The sequence below is a fragment of the Populus euphratica genome, unplaced genomic scaffold (assembly GCF_000495115.2).
Source record: "Populus euphratica unplaced genomic scaffold, PopEup_1.0 scaffold68.1, whole genome shotgun sequence".
In the NCBI taxonomy this organism is placed as follows: Eukaryota; Viridiplantae; Streptophyta; class Magnoliopsida; order Malpighiales; family Salicaceae; genus Populus; species Populus euphratica.
The window spans coordinates 130,679-149,539 of NW_011499901.1; the positions used below are offsets into that span (position 1 = coordinate 130,679).

General features: G+C 29.1%; 1 protein-coding gene across 1 annotated transcript; it reads right to left on the reverse strand.

Annotated features, from left to right (window-relative positions):
• Nucleotides 1–11,160: 11,160 nt before the first annotated feature.
• LOC105132780 (protein MIZU-KUSSEI 1) lies at nucleotides 11,161–12,533 on the reverse strand. Its single transcript, XM_011036466.1, has one exon. The coding sequence runs from the start codon at nucleotides 12,153–12,155 to the stop codon at nucleotides 11,436–11,438; it is 720 nt and encodes a 239-aa protein (XP_011034768.1). The 5' UTR covers nucleotides 12,156–12,533; the 3' UTR covers nucleotides 11,161–11,435.
• Between the last annotated feature and the right edge of the window lie 6,328 nt (nucleotides 12,534–18,861).

The window sequence follows — 18,861 nt, forward strand, 5'->3', positions numbered from 1 at the left end:
CTCACCTGGCGCAAGGGAAGACAATCGACACTCTAAAGTCTTGAGAGATTATGAGTCTGAATGAATGATTAACCTGTAGCACATGACTGATATTTTAATATAGAGCAACAGTTGCTTTGGGAGTGGGGCAGTGGGCACTGATTACTTTTCGTCTCGCCATCACTATCAGTTTCATACGGGTGTAATATTTTTTTGGTTTATTTTCTCGGGGCAGTCAGGACTCGGAACTAGAAGAAGGAGGAGGAGGTTGGTTAAATGGCTTGGAGAGTTGACCATCTTATATTTTATTTACTTTAATTTAATGCTTGCCACTCTCTTCTCTCTTTATAAAAAATGTAAACAAGCTTTTTGCACGCTGACGGTGACAGGAGATATTTAAAATAAATTTTTATTTAATTTTATAATAATGAAAATAAATATTTATAAAAATGTCAATGATCCGAAATCTTGAGTAAAAAACATGTTTTTAAGATAATTTTTTTATTCCTGTGCTTTTTTTTTTAACTGTGAGAATATATTTTTTTGGGACATATTTGGTTTTAGAAGATGATTTTTGAAAAATCATTATTTAAATTTTTTTATATTTATTTATTATTAAAAAAATTGATCAATAGAAAATATTTTCTAGCCAAAAAAATTTTGGCTTAGTTTCTAAAAAAGTATTTTCCTATAAAATTTAGGTTGAAAATATTTTTTAAAAATTATAAAAAATTTAAAAATATCATATTATTTGTTGATTATATCAAATTTGATTCTTAAATTTTTTATTGTTATATGTATTTTGTTTTGAATATTTATTATTTAATTTTATCTCTTAAAATTTAATTTTTATATTAACTTTGGTTCTTATTTTTATAATTGTTATTTGCTTTTTCCTTACTATTTTTTTATTAAATTTTTTTATCTATCAAATTTGATCCTCATTCTTTTAATTATTACTTATTTTATTTGAAATAATTTATAAAATGTTAATATTAGTATTTTAATTTCTTCATCTTTCTTTTTATTTTTTAGATTTGATTTCTATTATTTTGATTATTATTTATTTTATTTGAGATATTTTATGAAAAAAATTTCACCTTCATTCTCATTCAACATTTTAATTTGTAATATTTGTTCTTCATTATTTTAATAAACTTGAAAAAAATAATATATTAATAAATTATTTTTCAGCTTATATTTCATGACACAACCAAATATTAGAAAGTATTTTTCAATTTATTTTTTATTACACTACCAAACATTAGAAAATAATTTATTTTCCTTAAATTCACTTTCTCAAAATTCATTTTTCAACAAACAAACGAGGTCTTAATAAAAAATAAGGTTTTTTAAATAAAAATCTTGTTATAATTTCAAAAACAAGTCATAACAAAAAAAAATCATGTCTTAATGATTTTAACACAGATACATGTAAAAATAAAAGCATAATTAATTTAGAAAATTATAATAAAAAAATATTAAAATAGACATTTGATTCTCACTAAATATCCGTGAGAAAAAATTTTAAGATATTATGTAAGTTAGGTTTATATATAATTATTAATAAAATAGTTGCTAATATTATATAATCTTACTTAAAATAACTGGGTAAATCTTCAGATATTGTCTTAATAATTCTATTTTAAAGAATATTATTCTAAAAACAGTTAATTAAAAACAGATGATGGGTTAATAAAAAAATTAAAAAAAAAATAGCATATACGGCGTCAAGACTCTAGACTTCAAAGAACAGCCTGAGCCTTGAAAAAGTCACCCAACCCGTCATTTACCAAGGCAGGTGCTATATTGTATTCCCCAGCCACTTCACCATCAGAACACAGAAAGCATTCCTAATTTCCTACACACAACAAGCAGTAACTCTGGGATGCCTGCCTAACAATATCAAATTTTATAATGTTTAGGAAGTAGTTGGTGGTTATTTTTTTAACTCATTTTAAATAAATAAATAAATATAAGAAGGGGAAGTTAATATGTTTTTGTTTTTATTTCTTATCATAGATTATATTTTGTCTCTTTTTTTAAATAAATCTCATAAACTAACTAATTGGATATCTTGTATATCATAAAATCTTCCGTTGACAAAGATAGAGAAGGTGGTCAAAACATACCCCGATTCCTAGTTTCCATCTGTTTCCACGTGCCACCCGGTACTGCTACTCTAGCTCCCAAGGATCATCATATATATATATATATATAGACATCTTTTTTTTCTCTCAGCAAAACCACTAACACCAAGGTGATAAAATTAACTGACTTATTTTCCAGTTCTAATTCCAAACAAGAATGGAAAACTCGAATTCACTTGAGAGATTCGAACAGGAGATGGTAATGCATGAGAATTTCCGGAGAAATAAATATTGTTTTTTATTCAATTTAGGAATTTTATGTTGTCCTACTGAGTCTGGGAAATTTAATGTTTCCTCTTTAAAAAATCGAGTTCAAAAAACTAATTTTAAATAGGGTTGTTTGTTTTTCGTAAACTTTATAGCATGGTAATTTTAATAAAGAAATTGTTTACTCTTGTGATAGAATATCTGCTACGTTTCAGGTTTTTCTTGGGCTCTTCTTGTTCAACCTCAGTGCCGAAGTTGTTGAAGATGGATTCCGTGGGCTTACAAAGCCGGGAAACGAGTGATCAGGCTGCGTTAGTTACGGAGTCGCCACCATAGAAGGAAGCCATCACCGAGGGCTGGAGAGACGCCATCAACAAGGTGTTCGCCGCAGTGGTGATTCTATTTTCATTGAATATTCATGAGTAATTTTAAAAAATATATGTATATTTTACATGTTACATTCAATCATAAAATAATTCTTAATATTACTATAAAAAGCTATAATTTTATTTAAAAGTTATGGTATGATTAGATGGTTTTTTAAAAGCATGGTATGAGTTTTTTTTACTCTAAGAAAATAACTTTTATTCAAAATACATTTTAAATTATAGTTATTCAAATTAATTTCTTTAGGTAAAAAAATTTTTTACCTAAAAACATTTTATAAATATCAATAACCTACTTCTTAAATTCAAAAAAATATTTAATAACTCTAAAATAAAAAATATATATATATATAATATCCTAAATCCACATTCAACTATAATTACAATTAATATTGGTAGTTGTGATTTTCAGTTACGCCAGCCATTATTTTTTGTATAAAAAGTAACTTTATTAAAATAAAATTTTAAAAAATATAAAAAATCAATCATGTAACAACATTAATTAAATTTATGATAACATTACTTATTTTTTTAAACAGCATATACTATTCATAATAAAAAAATAGATAATGTAAAATAAAAATATATGATGAAAGTTTTTTTTAATCATTGGAAGCCACAACACATGTCCTTTAGAGTACATGATGATTCAAATATGCTAGCAATTTTTAAATTTTTAAAATATTATTTAAATATTAAATTACATTATCATTTTCAATCAAATCAGCAATAAAAAAAAAGTTTATCATACCTTTTATCCAAATTACTTACATTTCTATGATTCGAGAATGCATGTGTAATTTGAATGTTTATAAAAAATAAAAATATTGAGATATCTTTACCCCTGTTATGTTGATTTTTTCATCTTCAAGGATATTTTTATTATTTTATAAAAATTAAAAATATTAAATAAATAAAAATATTTCTAGCCAAATCTATAAAGGCTAATAAATTATACTAAAATACAAACATGCTTCTAGCTTTAAGGCCATTTTTTTTCTTCAAAAAAAGACAAACTATTGTAGTGAATAATGTATATCCATGTGCTCATGTAAAAACCTCTTTTTTTTTAGTTGTTTTTTTATTAATTTTATCATTATTATCATTCTTATTATTAGTATTATTATAGTATCATTATTATTATTATTATTACCACCACCATCACAACCATCACAATCATAATTGTTGTTGTTGTTCTTATTATTATTATTATTACTACTACTATCACTACTACTACCGTTATCATTTATCATCATCATCATCATCATTGAAATAACAAAAAATATAAATATTTAAAGGCAGTTACCATTATTATTATTATCACCATTATTATCATCGTGTCTCTCATAGTTTTGAAATTTGGCCCAGCCCATCAGGTCCATTCGGGACCCAGCCGACCCTGGACTAGAACCAGGCCGGGTTAAAGAAAAAATAAAGGAAAGAAAAATTAGGTGTGACTTGGCAGATTGACTCGATAACCTGATTAATCCGGTTAAAAACTCAGTTGCAACCCGTTAACTTTTATGCTTTTTTTATTAAACTGACATCATTTTGATTTTTTTTAAAAGGAAATTGATCTAGTCGACCGAGTAACCAGCCAAGACTTGAAACCTGGGCCTTAGATCGGGTTGAGTCTGAAAACTATGCTGTCTTTTTCTTTACAAAGAGAAGTTTTACCTTTTAACTATATTCACATTTTTTTTTTGTTTTTCTATTGACACACATTATTTGAATCCAACATGTAAATAGCTACATTGTAAAAAAATTTCAAGATTATTCATATTATATTTATATTACCTATCTAATATATTCCTATTATATTTAATTATCATACTACATCCAACACATTTAGATTTATATATCACATTTATTTTATATGATATTTTTATATTTCTTATTTCTTACTCCATTCAATTTTAATAAACCTCCTTCTTTTTTTGTTGTTTTTTTATCAGTTTTTTTATTATTATTACTACTACTATTACGATTGTCATCACAATCATAATTGTTGTTGTTGTTGTTGTCATCGTTGTAATTAACATTATTATTATCGCCGCCGCCACTATTATTGATGTTATTGAAATAACAAAGAATATAATTTTCAAGGCCATTATTATTATTTTCACTAACATTATTATTATCACTATTGTTACAACCACCACATCCTCTAATAATATTATTGTTGTTGTTGAAATAATAAAAAATATAAACTTTTAGATGCTATTATTATTGTAATCATCACTATTATCGTTATCACTGTGTCTTCTCATTGATAAATAGAAATTTTACTTTTGAATTATATTCGCAATTTTTTCTTGACATAGATACACATTACTTGGATCCTACCTGCAAATAGTTACACCATGTATTCTTTTCATGATCATTCCTATTATATTCATATTAACTATCTAATATATTCCTATTATATCTAATTACCTATTATATTTAATTAATAGACTACACCTAATACATTTAGATTTATATAACATGTTTGATTTTTTATTCCAGTTTATTTTAATAGAATTCAAATTTATATTCATTTAGAATTTACTAAAAAATATAATTTAGGATTTCCTATAATCTATTATTCTAAATATGAATTTAGAATGATTTACTACTACTATTATTATTGAAATTACAAAAAACATAAATTTAATTTGAATGATAAAATTAAAGACCATAAAAACTTTCACAAAAGAATAAAGAAAAAAATAAAAAAAATAAAAAGAAAAATAACCAAATTAAAAATAGTATTGTTCTTATTGAAAAAGATAATAAAAAACTTGATATAAAAAACAAAATCAAAAACCATAAATCTAAACCCGATTTAAAAAATTGATTAATTAAATTAATTTAGTTTGGAAAATATGATGAATTATATTTAAATTGGAGGAAATCAATTTAATTAGAAAATGATGAGATTGAAAGAAGTTGAAGTATTATAGAACCAAATTAAAAGAAAGAAGGAAAGCTTGGGGACTGGATAAACTAATACATGGTATGCAAGGATTAAAGTGCAATTAATGAAAATTTTGCACCGTAAAACCCCATTTTCACGGGTGGCTGGCGGGAGGTTTGGGGGGGTGGGGGGGAGGCTAGGGAATTGTTATTGAAAAAATTCCTTAGGGTAAGCTGGGGTGATTAAGATCATTCCAGAATAAATTACAGTAAGATCATTCTAGTGTAAATTACACTAGTTATTAGAGAGATTTAAGAGTTTTTAAAGCTTAAGGAGGAAGAACAAAAGGATAGAAAAAAGAAGAATGGGGACGGAGATAAAGAATGGTTTCGCTTTGATTTTGCTATTAATTTCTTATTATTTTATTAATAAGTATGATCTTAAAATAAATGGGTTAAGATTTAATTCAATGAAAAGTTAAGAATTATCATGCCATTTCTCTTACTTGAACTCTCAGCAAGGATAAAGAATTTGGGAAGGGGAAATTAAATCGATGTAATTAAAGATTTTTTATGAATTAAATGAATAAATAAAGTTTAGACGATGAATTAAAACTTACAGCGAAGGGGGATTTATCCCCTTCTTATAAAGGTAAATTCATGGAAGAAATAAAATTTCAAACTTAAAAAATTTAATGAATTGTATTTAAATAATAGAAAAAATGACGTGTTAAATTAATTGGAAGGAATTAAATTTTCTTTGTCTATTGGAAATTATTTATTATAGTAATTGAAGGCATACATTAACTTTCATTATAAATTTTGCATTTTTATATTTTGATATCAATAGATAGATTGATATCCCTATTGAGGGATTAATGTCTAATAATTGGATGAATAAATTAGTGTCCATACTGAGAGACTAGTGCCTGGATAAAAAGGCTAAAAATAAAATTAATTAGATAAAAATAAAAGTATAAAATATTAAGGAATTATCATAAAAATCCATGGACAAAATATTTTTATATCAATGCAGAGGTGGTGCATTGGAGATCATGTTGAACTACTAGACACTTTTTTAAATATTTATGTTGAATAAAAATAAAATATATGCATCTCAGATTGAATGATGTAAAAAATGTTGGATGAATCCTTTTTGGTTATGAAACATAATTTATATATATAATTAATTAAATTTAAATTAACATGTGAATGTCATGTTAAGAATCTTTTTGCTAATTAAGTAATTGCGTTATTTAGTTCTTGTTCATATGATTAGCTATGTTAGAATTATAATAAATAAATAAATAGAAATAGGAATGTTATAGTAAAAACTTTGACAAAAAAAAAAATTAACAGTAGAAGGATTACATTAAAAAACTTACAATGACAAATTAGAATATAAAAATTAAATTGAAAACAAATAAAACTCAAAGAAAAGGACAAAAATCAAAACTAAAAGAACTAAATACAAAATACCAACAACAATAAAAATCGATAACATAGTTATCAAATTCGACTTGAGGGTTAACCCGACTAAGGGGACGGGTCTTAAATTTCATGAATCAACCTAGGTCAACCTAAATTAACCCAAAAAAATTAAGAATATATATTTAAAATTTTAATATTTCATATGAAAAAATTTAAAAAAATCATGTGAATATAGGCTATACATGTTATAAATAAAAAAGTTTGAAAGAATATTTTAAATTTTTTTTTATCCCACATTAAAAAAATATAATTTTTTTTTTGTGAACATAGGTATATATATTAAAGAGTTTCAAATCTCACATTGAACAAATATTATGTTATCCCTTTAAGTTGAATTATTCAAAACAAAAGGTTTTTTTTATTCCATATTGAAAAAACATAACTTTTTTTTTGTGAACATAGAGTATATATAAAAAAAAATTTCAAATCCCACATTAAAAAAATAATTATTTTTGTTAGAAACATAAAGTATATACACTAACAAGTTTTAAATTCTATGTTGAAAATACATAACTTTTTTCTTATGAACATAAAGTATGTATATTAAAGGATTTCAAATCTTATACTAAACATATATTATGTTATACTTTTAAGCTGAAATATTCAAACCAAAAAGTTTTTTATTCCACATTCAAAAAATATAATTTATTTTGTGAACATAGACTATGTATATAAAAGGCTTTAAGTCCCACTTTAAAAAATCATTTTTTTATTGGGAACATCAAATATATATACTAATAGGTTTTAAATTTCACATTAAAAAAACATGATTTTTTTTCTTATAAACATAGAGTATATGTACTAAAAGGTTTCAAATATCATATTAAACAAATATTATGTTATCTTTTTAAATTAAAGTATTTAAACCAAAAGGTTTTTTATCCTACATTGAAAAAACATAATTTTTTTATGCACGTAGAGTATAATATAAAAAGACTTCAAATCTCATATTGAAAAAATAATTTTTTTTATTGGGAACATATAGTATATACACTAATGAGTTTTAAATCTTACATTGAAAAAATATAATTTTTTTTATGAATATAGAATCTATATATAAAAAAACTTCAAATCTCATGTTGAAAAAATAATTTTTTTATTGGGAATATAAAGTATATATATTAATGAGTTTTAAATTTCATGTTGTATCTTGTAAACATGAAATATATATAGGCAAATAATTCAAATCTTACATTAAGAAAATATAATTTTTAATTAAAATAATTATAATAAATAATACTTTAGTTATTTTGCTATTTATAAATATATTAAATAAATAAAAATATCCTTAAATAAACCCACAAGGATTAATGTAACATACATGAAAAGTCAAAATATTTTTAGTTAAAAAACAATCAATTTTTTTTGGAAAGAAAAAAAGTTGTCACACTACAGTGATGAATAAGAAAATGTCTGCAGTGGTGAAAAGAAAAATACGCTACAGTGTTTTTGCCTCTTTTTTTTTTGTAATGTTATGTTTTTTTAATAATGGTTTGCTCATGTAGAATTAATCATGGGCTTCATCTTGAGCCTGGGCTTCAACTGTGATCCCATTTATAAATAAATGAAAGATCAAACCAGTAGTGCACTGGATACCTCTGGAGCAAGGCTTCCAGTTCTTTCCATCACAGAAAGCCGCGTGACAGCAGATGTGAGGCTGTGGAGCCATTGTGTCGGTATCCAAGCCAAGCCATTACCACTCATGTGCATGTCCACATGAATCTTTCAATCTTTTTCCAACCCCATTCCGTTTTCATGTCTCGTTCTCGTTTTCTAGGAATAGTATGTTTTTTATTTTAATATTGTTTTTATAAAAATTAATATATTTTTAAATTATTTTAATATATTAAAAATAATTTTTAAAAATAAAAAATACTTTAGAAAATAATTTATCTCGCAACCATCATGCCAAGCTCACCATCAAGTGACCACCGCTAGCCAACAACCAGCAATATCCCACCCAGATCCAAGGAGCCAATTAATAATTGAAGTGGCAGTCAGTCAGTCAGTCAAATGGTCAATCACATTGCAACGTTGATGTAAGTTGTGATAAATGCAGTCCCAGACATCTACGCACCTGATTCCTTCCCTGGTATATCGATGGGAAGAAGAAGACGTCCATGAATTTACGCTTTTCATGGGACAACTCACCTGCCATTCGTGCTGGTTATATGTATATAAAAATATATATAAATTCACCTCGGACAAGGCCGTCGAACCTAAATTATGCTAATCCCAATAAATTGACCTTGGATTCCTATTAAAAAAACAAAAACTAAAATCCATCTACAGCCAAGCTACCAATAAAACAACACTTTTAGCCTTAACCAAAAACCTGAAAAAACTTGTAATTAAAGGTAGAACATGATCCATTAGTCACTGCAAAATCAATTAAGAATAAATTGACCGGGACATCTTTTTTAACTACAATAAAATAAATATTTTGCCCTTCAAAACAAAAAAAAAAAGTATTAAGTTTTTGGTTGGGGTTCGTTAGTTTTTTTCAAAACATAAAATTATGATCATACCTCTAAAAAAAATAAACATATAAAAAATAATGTTTTATTTTTTTCATTTCCTTAAACAGTTAATTTATAAAATTACCTTTGAAATCCAATTTTTTTTAAGAAAATTAAATATGGTTTCAGGGAAAATTTAGTATTTCCATTCTTGTCTTTTCTTTTTTGGATTTAGTCATGACTTCCTTGGTAATTTTTAATAATTCAAAACAATTAAAAAAACTACTAACACATGACACCCTTCAAGCCTTCTTGACAATGAATGCAAAGCCATAAAATTTATCAAAATTCTTTATTCATGATGAAGTTAGAAATGATAAGTCATTTTTTTTCTATCAATGTGGCGCGTGCTTGCAATAAAAATGCTATTAAGCTGCGGTGAAGTTTTATTTTTTTCTTCTTTCTTTTCTCACATGCTTTTGAAATTTATATCATCCCTTCCAATAAACAATTGTCTCCTCTACCTTATAATTTTAACAATTTTAATTGTTATTTTTTTTAATATTTTTTTTGATGTTTTTTTTTTAAGTTTAACTTTTTTCAATTTCATCCATGGGCATTTTATATCATTTGATTTTTTATATCATTTTTTGTCCTCTTACTTTTGATCACTTTTTTTTTTCATGTTTTATACTTTTCTTGATTTTTTTTTTAATTTCATTCCTTACTATTTTATTATGTTTATTTCTTTTAATTACTATTTTCTTATTATGTTCTTGATTTATCTTATTTATTTATTTATTTTGTCCCTTAATATTTTATTTATTTTGTTTTTTAATTCAATTTTGGTCCTCATTCTCCAAATGATTTTTTTTATCATTTTTTAATTTATCTCACTTTCAAAATTAACTCCTAAATTGTTTTAAGGTTAAAAATTTTATTTTTTTATTTTTTTATAATTACCTTTCAGGATAATCACTGTCTTATAATCCAAGTCTAAGTTCAAACTTTTTCGAGGCTATTTATTAATTTTTTTTATAAATTCATCTTTTAATATCTAGTTATTAATAACTTAATTTCATTGTTTGTTTGTTTGTTTTTTTGTTGAATTATCCCGATTGTTAACTAAAAATTGTTTTTTCTCATTGTTTTTTCATGAAATTAATTTTTTAATTTTTTTTTATCATTTGACATTAATTATTGGTCATAAACTTTATATTTTTTTTATTGAGCTATTATAAGTTTGGGTTACTTAATAAAATTAATTGGTCATAAACTTTATATTTTTTTTATTGAGCTATTATAAATTTGGGTTACTTAATAAAATTAATTTGAGTTTGCTTGAATTATTGTTATTATTATTATTATTATTATTATTATTATTATTGGGGATGTTTTTATGCTAGAAGATTTTTTACCCGCGTTGTGCGCGTTACACCTATATTTTATTCCAATCCTTAATTAACATGGCCTTGGATTTGCCTTGGAATTTTCATGTCATTATCTTCACAAACTTAAATTAACCATTTGCTAGGGAACCAAGTCTATAGAATCATACAATCTGACAAAAAAATAAAAAATAAAAGAGAGTTCACAGTAAGATGAGTCATGGGTATTATGCAGGTTAGGTAATTTGGTTCTAGCAGTACTTTAACTAGATCTTACTTGATTAATTTAAGAGATGTTTCTACATGTATTACAGGACATGAGAGGACAGGATAATTGATACTCTAGCACAAACTAATATGAACCAGCAATTAAGATCTGTAATTGATCATAGTATACTGGAATAGAAATTCTAATATATATATATATATATATTAGAGTGGTATATATGCATGGTATTGATTGATCAATGGAGATTGTCAGGATCGCACGAGAAATATAGAGAGTTCCTGTCCAGAACTGCCAACAGGATTAATCATGTGAAAGGACTCTGAATCCACCGAGCCAACAACTCGCTCGAAACTGGCTCGTAAGTACATGAGGAGGTCCCCTGCTTCTCCGGTGCCTGCCACTGGCAAAACACCAGCACCAACTGAGACGGATTGCATGAGTTTTAGTACAGCCACATCACTCACACTCATCTGCCTCCTCGTAGCAAAACCAACCTTCCTTCCATTGCAGTACATGGTCCACACTGGCACGTTAAGGAGAGAGCAGCGCTCCTTTTGGCTATTAATTTGCCTTGGTTGGCAGCACTCGAGTGCTATGCGGAGCAAGCCGTGCTGCATCTCTTTTGCAAGGTAGGCTGTGGGGACTGCAAATTCAAGCAGTATGAGAGGAGAGCTACGAGTGTCGTCTTGGAGGCAAAAACTCACTCGACCTTTCCTGTAACCGAAGAAGGTGCCTGTTACGGTGGTGCTTGTGGTTGTCGAGGCTGATGATGATGTGTAATAATCATCGGTATCACTGGCAAGGGAATCTGCAGATGCTTGAAAGCCACAACAGGCAGGGACCATGCATTCCACTAGAGACCGAAAGGACTTGCGGAACCTCACTTCCCTCCCACAATCTACGGAGGTTGGGGTGTCCATTATAGGGACCATACCTCTCTGGGTACCCAAATCTATCATCATCCTCATATATAAAAGATTCTAAGCTATCTATTGATCCTGGTATAGTAATGCGGCCACAGGGGAAACAAGAAGTGTCAAAACTAGAAATGGAGAATATAGTATTTATATTAGAGTGGTAGCGCGAGCTGGAATTAATTCAAGAAATAATAAAATTATTAGCTAACTAGTCTTGCAGTAGGTAGGCCTGCTAGCTGGGCTGGATGATCCTTGCTGCTGCTGCTGGCAGAGCATATTATTTTAGTAGTGACTGTAGGAATATTTATATGAAGGAAGGAAAGTTGGCGATGAAAGAGGCATGTAGTTGTAGAAAGGAAGGGAACGGAAAAACTATGGAGAGGGGGGGTGATTCGTAAAGCCAATAAATAAGCAAGAGCAGGAGCACGGCACTGACGAGAGAGAGGGGGGGGGGGGGGAGAGGGAGGCAAAAAGGGCAGTCTGTGTGTGGGCCGGGGAATCGGGGGCAATAATTCCGCCCACGAGGGAAGGTGGGGTCTGTTCTTGGAAGCACTTGCGGGGGTGGTGCGCGTGATATGACTTCTTGGATTGTGAAACGAGGAAAAAAACAATACGCTATTCTCACCCTCCTTCTTTTTCTTTAATCAAATAATTCTACTCCTAAGTTCCCAGGCTAACAGTAATTACTAATTAGATTTTACTCTTGCAATTGCATACATAATGACATGTCAATATCCATCCCTTCACCGCACAATTTCCATGCAAATTGATTAAAAATGACAAATAAAAGGAAAAAAAAGGGTTACAGTCTCGAACTGCAATGTAATAGTCAGTGTTGGACTCGATATTGGGATGGCACGCACGAGGCGATGGCTACGCTTGCCGCCCTGTCCGAACTCCCATCCATCTTCTGTTCGACCCCACCTGATGTTCCCCTCCTCGGCCCACTCCCATTGTTTATAACTGCTATCTTTTATATCCAGTGCACGCAATTAATCCACTTGTACCACAATAGCTTTATTACACGTGTTGCCTTGCAGATTTTTATTCCAGATAATTAATAACTCTTTCTTCATAATTTATAAAAGGAGGGAGGGAAAGTAAAATGTTGATAAAACTTTGTAATTAATTATCCCTAAATAATACATTTGTTTTTAATATTTTACATTGAAAAATAAAAATCTAGTGTTTATGTATAAGCTAGTTTATATAAAAAAAAAACTATCTCAACACATAAATAACAAATTATTTTTATAAGCTAGCTTACATTGAATTTTTATTTTTTAAGAAACAGTTTAGGCACAGCTGTGTAGGCAAATCATTTTTTTTTTCTTGGTTAATTGTTAAGAGGTTCAACACTCAAGATCTTCTTGAAAAATAGAAAACAGCAATAATGATAATTTAAACTAGGATGGATTAAACATTTCATCAAGGTTTATTAAATTTAGCTTTGGAAATAATTGCCTCGCAGGGGGACATTGCATGATTAATTTCTTCAAACTTTATCCACAAATTTCATGGACTTGATTTTTCATGATGGCCATCTTGCAATGACAAGAAGCGGTGCTGTACATTCATTAAACTAAGATAGTAATGTTTTTGGGTAGATAATTGTTATTTTTTAAAGTATTTTTTATTTTAAAACATATGAAATTAGTGTTTTTTTATTTTTAATATCAGTATGTTAAAAAAATTTTAAAACATAAAAAAAACTAATTTTAAATAAAAGATGTCAAAAATGTACTAAACTTGATTTGAACAGTAAAAACAAACAACACAAGCAAAAAAAATAAATCCACAGTTACTTAAATCAAGCTGCCAACCCATTTTGGAAGGTCTGAATCAATATAAAATTGTTAATTTTTTTGAAAAAAGAGTCTCATATAAAATATATAATTATACAGCCATCAACCCTTTTGAGAAACATGGTCAACTACTAGACAGTCGACGCAATCTATGCTTGCTGCATTATAGTAGGGTGCCGTATTGAAATGTAATTTTCTATCCCTCCTCCATTTTCACAAGTGAAACTAAGATTCAATTTATATGTTTTAAAATCTAAAGAATCATTATAAACCACCACGCTTCATGAAAAAAACCTCTAGATCTCAAATGTCAAGTATTTTAATTCAATAAACATTCAAGATTTAGCACAATATATACAAATAATTAACAAATATTAAATATATAGCTGAACGAATGCACGTGTGGTAGTTGGTATTGTATTTCTTCACGAGGGAGCACATAAACGCATCACTGATTTACATCTTCGCTGAGTTATTCCATGTTAATTTACTCTCCAATCATATTTATATTGATGAATGTTGTTGTTTTTAGCAAAATGGAAGAGGATAAAAAAAGGGACGAGAGAAACAGAGTCACAGCAATCATGCCCAGAGCATTTTGGCCCTCACGGGCCACTGCACGCTTCGCCTCGCTGCCTTTGGAGCTTAACTCTTCAATAATTCATGGCTTCCCCCACCACTATTCATTTTCCCCTCCACTTTGGATTAAAAAAGGGTACAAATTGTTGTTGTTGTTATGATCAGCGGCAGTATCATACATAGAATGCGAGAGCACGCGTATACAATATATATATATATATATATATAGTAATGAAACAATTAGTCCTTGTCTGTTTTCTCTCTCTCTCTCTCTCTCTCTCTCTTTCTCGGGAGAGAATTTGGCCATCAAACCATCTTAGCATCGGACTTTGCTTTCGAAACTGTAGTCCTAATTGTTACTGACCGGAAACTGGTGTATCTTCTTCTCGAATGATGGGATTTACAATCATATACTTTTCAGTCACGAGAAAAACAATCATATAATTAAGCATTGTGGTACTGCTATTAGTGGGCAAAAAACACAAATTTCTCATCATTCATTCCGTCGAGTCAACAGTTGGAATATGGGTTTTTTCAAAGTAATTCTATCTTACATCGTCTTGAATAAAACAATAATATTGTTTTCAATAAAAATTTAATATGTTGAAGCTACCTGCTCAAGAATTAACCTATCAAATCACTCATGTTTAGTTAGATTAACTCCGAACATAAATCGAATCAAGTCTTGAATGGATGGGTTATTAAACCCACCCCCGGAATCCAATTGAATCTGATAAGTATGCATGCTTTGGTGTCGGTCTACTCACAGCAAGAAGAAAACAAAGTGTTTGGCTCTCCCCACACGAGATGATAACATTTAATAATATTCCAATCTTTTCTTTACGCAAAGCAAAGTAAAGCAAAGCCAGCCTTTTGTTTTTTCTAATAATGAAGTGCAATCATGCTCTCTGCCTCATTCAAGTGTGCCTGCTCCGATCGAGAGCATGGCTATATCCACATCGATGGCGCAGTTAGGTAGCTCTACCTCATCATCGTTCTCCTTCGTACGTGTTGATGATCTATTGCCCATTGGTTTCGTCAAATCACCATTAATTCCTCAAGGAGAGAAAAAAAAAAAACTCCATTAATCATTGAGTAGTTTTATCAATACAATTATTTGATTTATCTTATCGGGAATCATTATATTACAGTGTTCAGTGAACACGAACCTTCGCATTCCATTTCCACCACGGAACATGATAAATTTATTTCTCAGCGCCTCTCGTTTTCTTTTTATTTATTTTCTTTTCGTGTACAGAAGAATATATGTATATAAATTATTAGAGTTTAGGAGCGAATTGAGTGCTGGTACCTACCAGCTATCTCTGCATGCTCCATAAAAGTGTAATATTGATGATAGACTTGCTTATGCCGTGAATCGATATAACTAACAAGTGTTTTGGGAATGTGATAAAGTTGAGTGTAGTAGATTTTTTTACGTGGGATTCACTTGAGATAGACAAGGGAAAGAAATGTGAAACTTCAAAAAGATCCATCACAGTACTCCCTAATTGTCGCCAGCTGTAAATTATATACATGACATGAGTAGCTTCCAAAAACGTTTGTCATGAGAGTGACAAATGTTGATGCAGTTGGGTACAGGATCTTACATGGTGGGAGGGGGACAAGTACAGTTTTTGCTGTTAAAGTAGAGGTTTTTATCTCAACATACCACGTAATAAGTAAGGATTAGTGGCAAACTTGTGGGGGCAAATAGTTACTTCCTGATTCGCTTAAAAGTGAATTATGTTGATTGGAATTTACGCCTACATTTGACCTTTGCATCAAGTCCAGACATTAATCCTTGTAAATTGTAATGAATGACCTTGCACTTGAGCAACCTTATGCTGTAGCCTGCATAAGGCAGCAGCTTTTTGCCTCTTGATTATCAGTCCACCCCTTCCTTTTTTTGGTCGCCGAGTGTAGAGAAAATTAACTCTGGGCTTAGCCACAAAAGAACCCACGATGACTTAAATGGAGCTCTAAGAGATTACTTTTGGGCTCGAATTATTAACAGGCCGAAGCAAGGATTTAACTATCAGGTTGTACTTTCGAGGCCAGATCTTTCCAATTAACTTATCTGGATCGCCAAACTTCATTACTTCAAATGGCCCCCATCATCTCCTCACCCAGAAATCCCTGCTACGATAATAAAAATTTCAAGCCACTGTTTTATTTGATCTAAAAACCGCCCCGTTGTTTACAAGTGTTTTCTTTCCCCTGAAGCTGAAACTCTTGATGAGAAGCGCCTTAATTTATAATTTTGCTCAAACGAAAATATCAGCACGGTCAATATATTATTCCGTAAACGCTAATTAATCGAACTTAATAATGGATTGATGATTTACTGTGAAAAAAACCAACAGCGGCCAGAGATTTAGAAAGATTCAACGGATTTCTACACGTGTTTTCAAAGGATTGATCACCTAAAGGGCACCGCCGTTTCTCTCACACAATTTGTTTGAAATCGAATATTCAATCATCAAGCATCGATTTGGAAGGAGGCACCCGTGGCTGAGTTTGGATGATGACGAGACATCTAATATCAGTGCTTATATAGTATGGTTCGGTGGGCAATTGATCCTCAATTTGAATATGAATATGAATATGATCAATGACATGAGAACGATGCCTCTTCCTCCTGCTTCCTATACTTGTATGTGCGTCCAAGAGTGAATAATCGCCTCCAGTTCAGTAGTAAAAATAAAAATAAAATTGTTGATATAGTTTGATATCATGTAATATCGGAGCGTTGAACATGCAAAAGACAAGTCGTATTCAAGAATGGCTGACGTTGTGGATTCAATTAAACTGAAAGAAGTGAGTTTTGCCATATATTAAAATGAATTAAAGCAATAGAACGGCACACGACTTTGTGACCAGGAGGATGACAAGAGGTTGGAAAGGGCAGCTGCATTGCATAGATAGAAAAGTTTAGCAATGGCTGCGTTCAATGAAAAATATTGTTGCCTAGCTCGCCTGCTCGTACGTTTGACTTTGATTTTTTAAACTCAAACCAGGACGGCTAGGCACAGTAATATAGCTTTTGAATAGTTAACTTATGCTTGCATTTTAAATTTTAAAATTTAAAATTTAATTTTGTAAGATCTTGAAGATACTACAGACCACTGATGGTGCAGATAGATATTTATGATTGCTACGACTACATTATAAAGCTTACTTTATTTTTCATACAAAATTTATTTTTTATTTATTTTATATACAAAATTTAATCTCATAATGATTTTAATCAAGCCGTAAATAATTTTCTTTTTGATGTATTTTTTGGGAAAACTACAACTTTACCGAATACAGTTAATCCAGTTCCCATGTGAAAGTCTTGACAAAGGAAAATGCCGGTTTCTTGCAGGCTAGCCAATATAGTTTAGAAGTCGACTGCCCAGGAAGATCCAAGCAAGACACGTGGACATTAGTTAGGCCAGACATTGTACTTGCTATACAAGCATTGGTACTTGCTATACAAGCATAAGTTAGGCTTAATTCGTGGCCGTCTCTTTTTGAAACGTGCGTGTGACTGCGTTTCAAATGGCAGCTGGCAGCAATCCTTGAGTTCCCACTTCCCAGCTATAACAGTATCTAGCTCTTTCGCTTTCACATTTTCCCTCCTCTCTTTCCTAGAATATCAGTTATGTTGATATAGTTTGCAAAATGAATAAAGGAAAAATATTTATTTTATGTTGGATTGAAATAATTTTTTTAATATTTTTAAATATAAAATTTTATTATGTTATAAATTAAATTATGGTGAAGAAACTTTTCTATTTAGCTTATTAATATTATTATATAAATATTTATAATATTAAAATATATTATTTGAAACTTGAAATTTAATAAAAATTGTTATATTATTTTATAAATAATTATATTATTTAATAAAAAATAATAATGACAATTCATTAATAATTATATTATTTGATAAACAATTATATTATTTCATTGTTATATTTCAAATTTATAAAAACATATTATTAAATAAAGCACAATATATATATATATATATTTATTTATATTTATCTTTTTATTTTTTAAAAAAAATTAAAAGATTTAATTATATCTTAAAAATATTATCTCTATAAAACACATAAATACCTTGAAAATAATATTTTTACATCTCCAGGCTTACTACATGCCTGTTTCCATGCTAGGTGCGCGCGTGTCCCCGTTTAAGAAATGAAGGGAGGTCTTCATTTTTCTCAACGAAAAATTACCGGGGAGCATGGACAGAATTAAGTTAAATCTCTGCAAAATTGATAGTTATAAAAAAATCAAAGCCATGTATGCACCTATACGTTTATGTGTTTTACATGGAATGTGTTGCAAATTGAAAGTTATAATAAGAGATGTAAGAAATC

What these genes read in the sequence shown, in the direction of transcription:
- LOC105132780 (XM_011036466.1), bottom strand. Translation starts at nt 12,155, where the DNA reads ATGAGGATGATGATAGATTTGGGTACCCAGAGAGGTATGGTCCCTATA.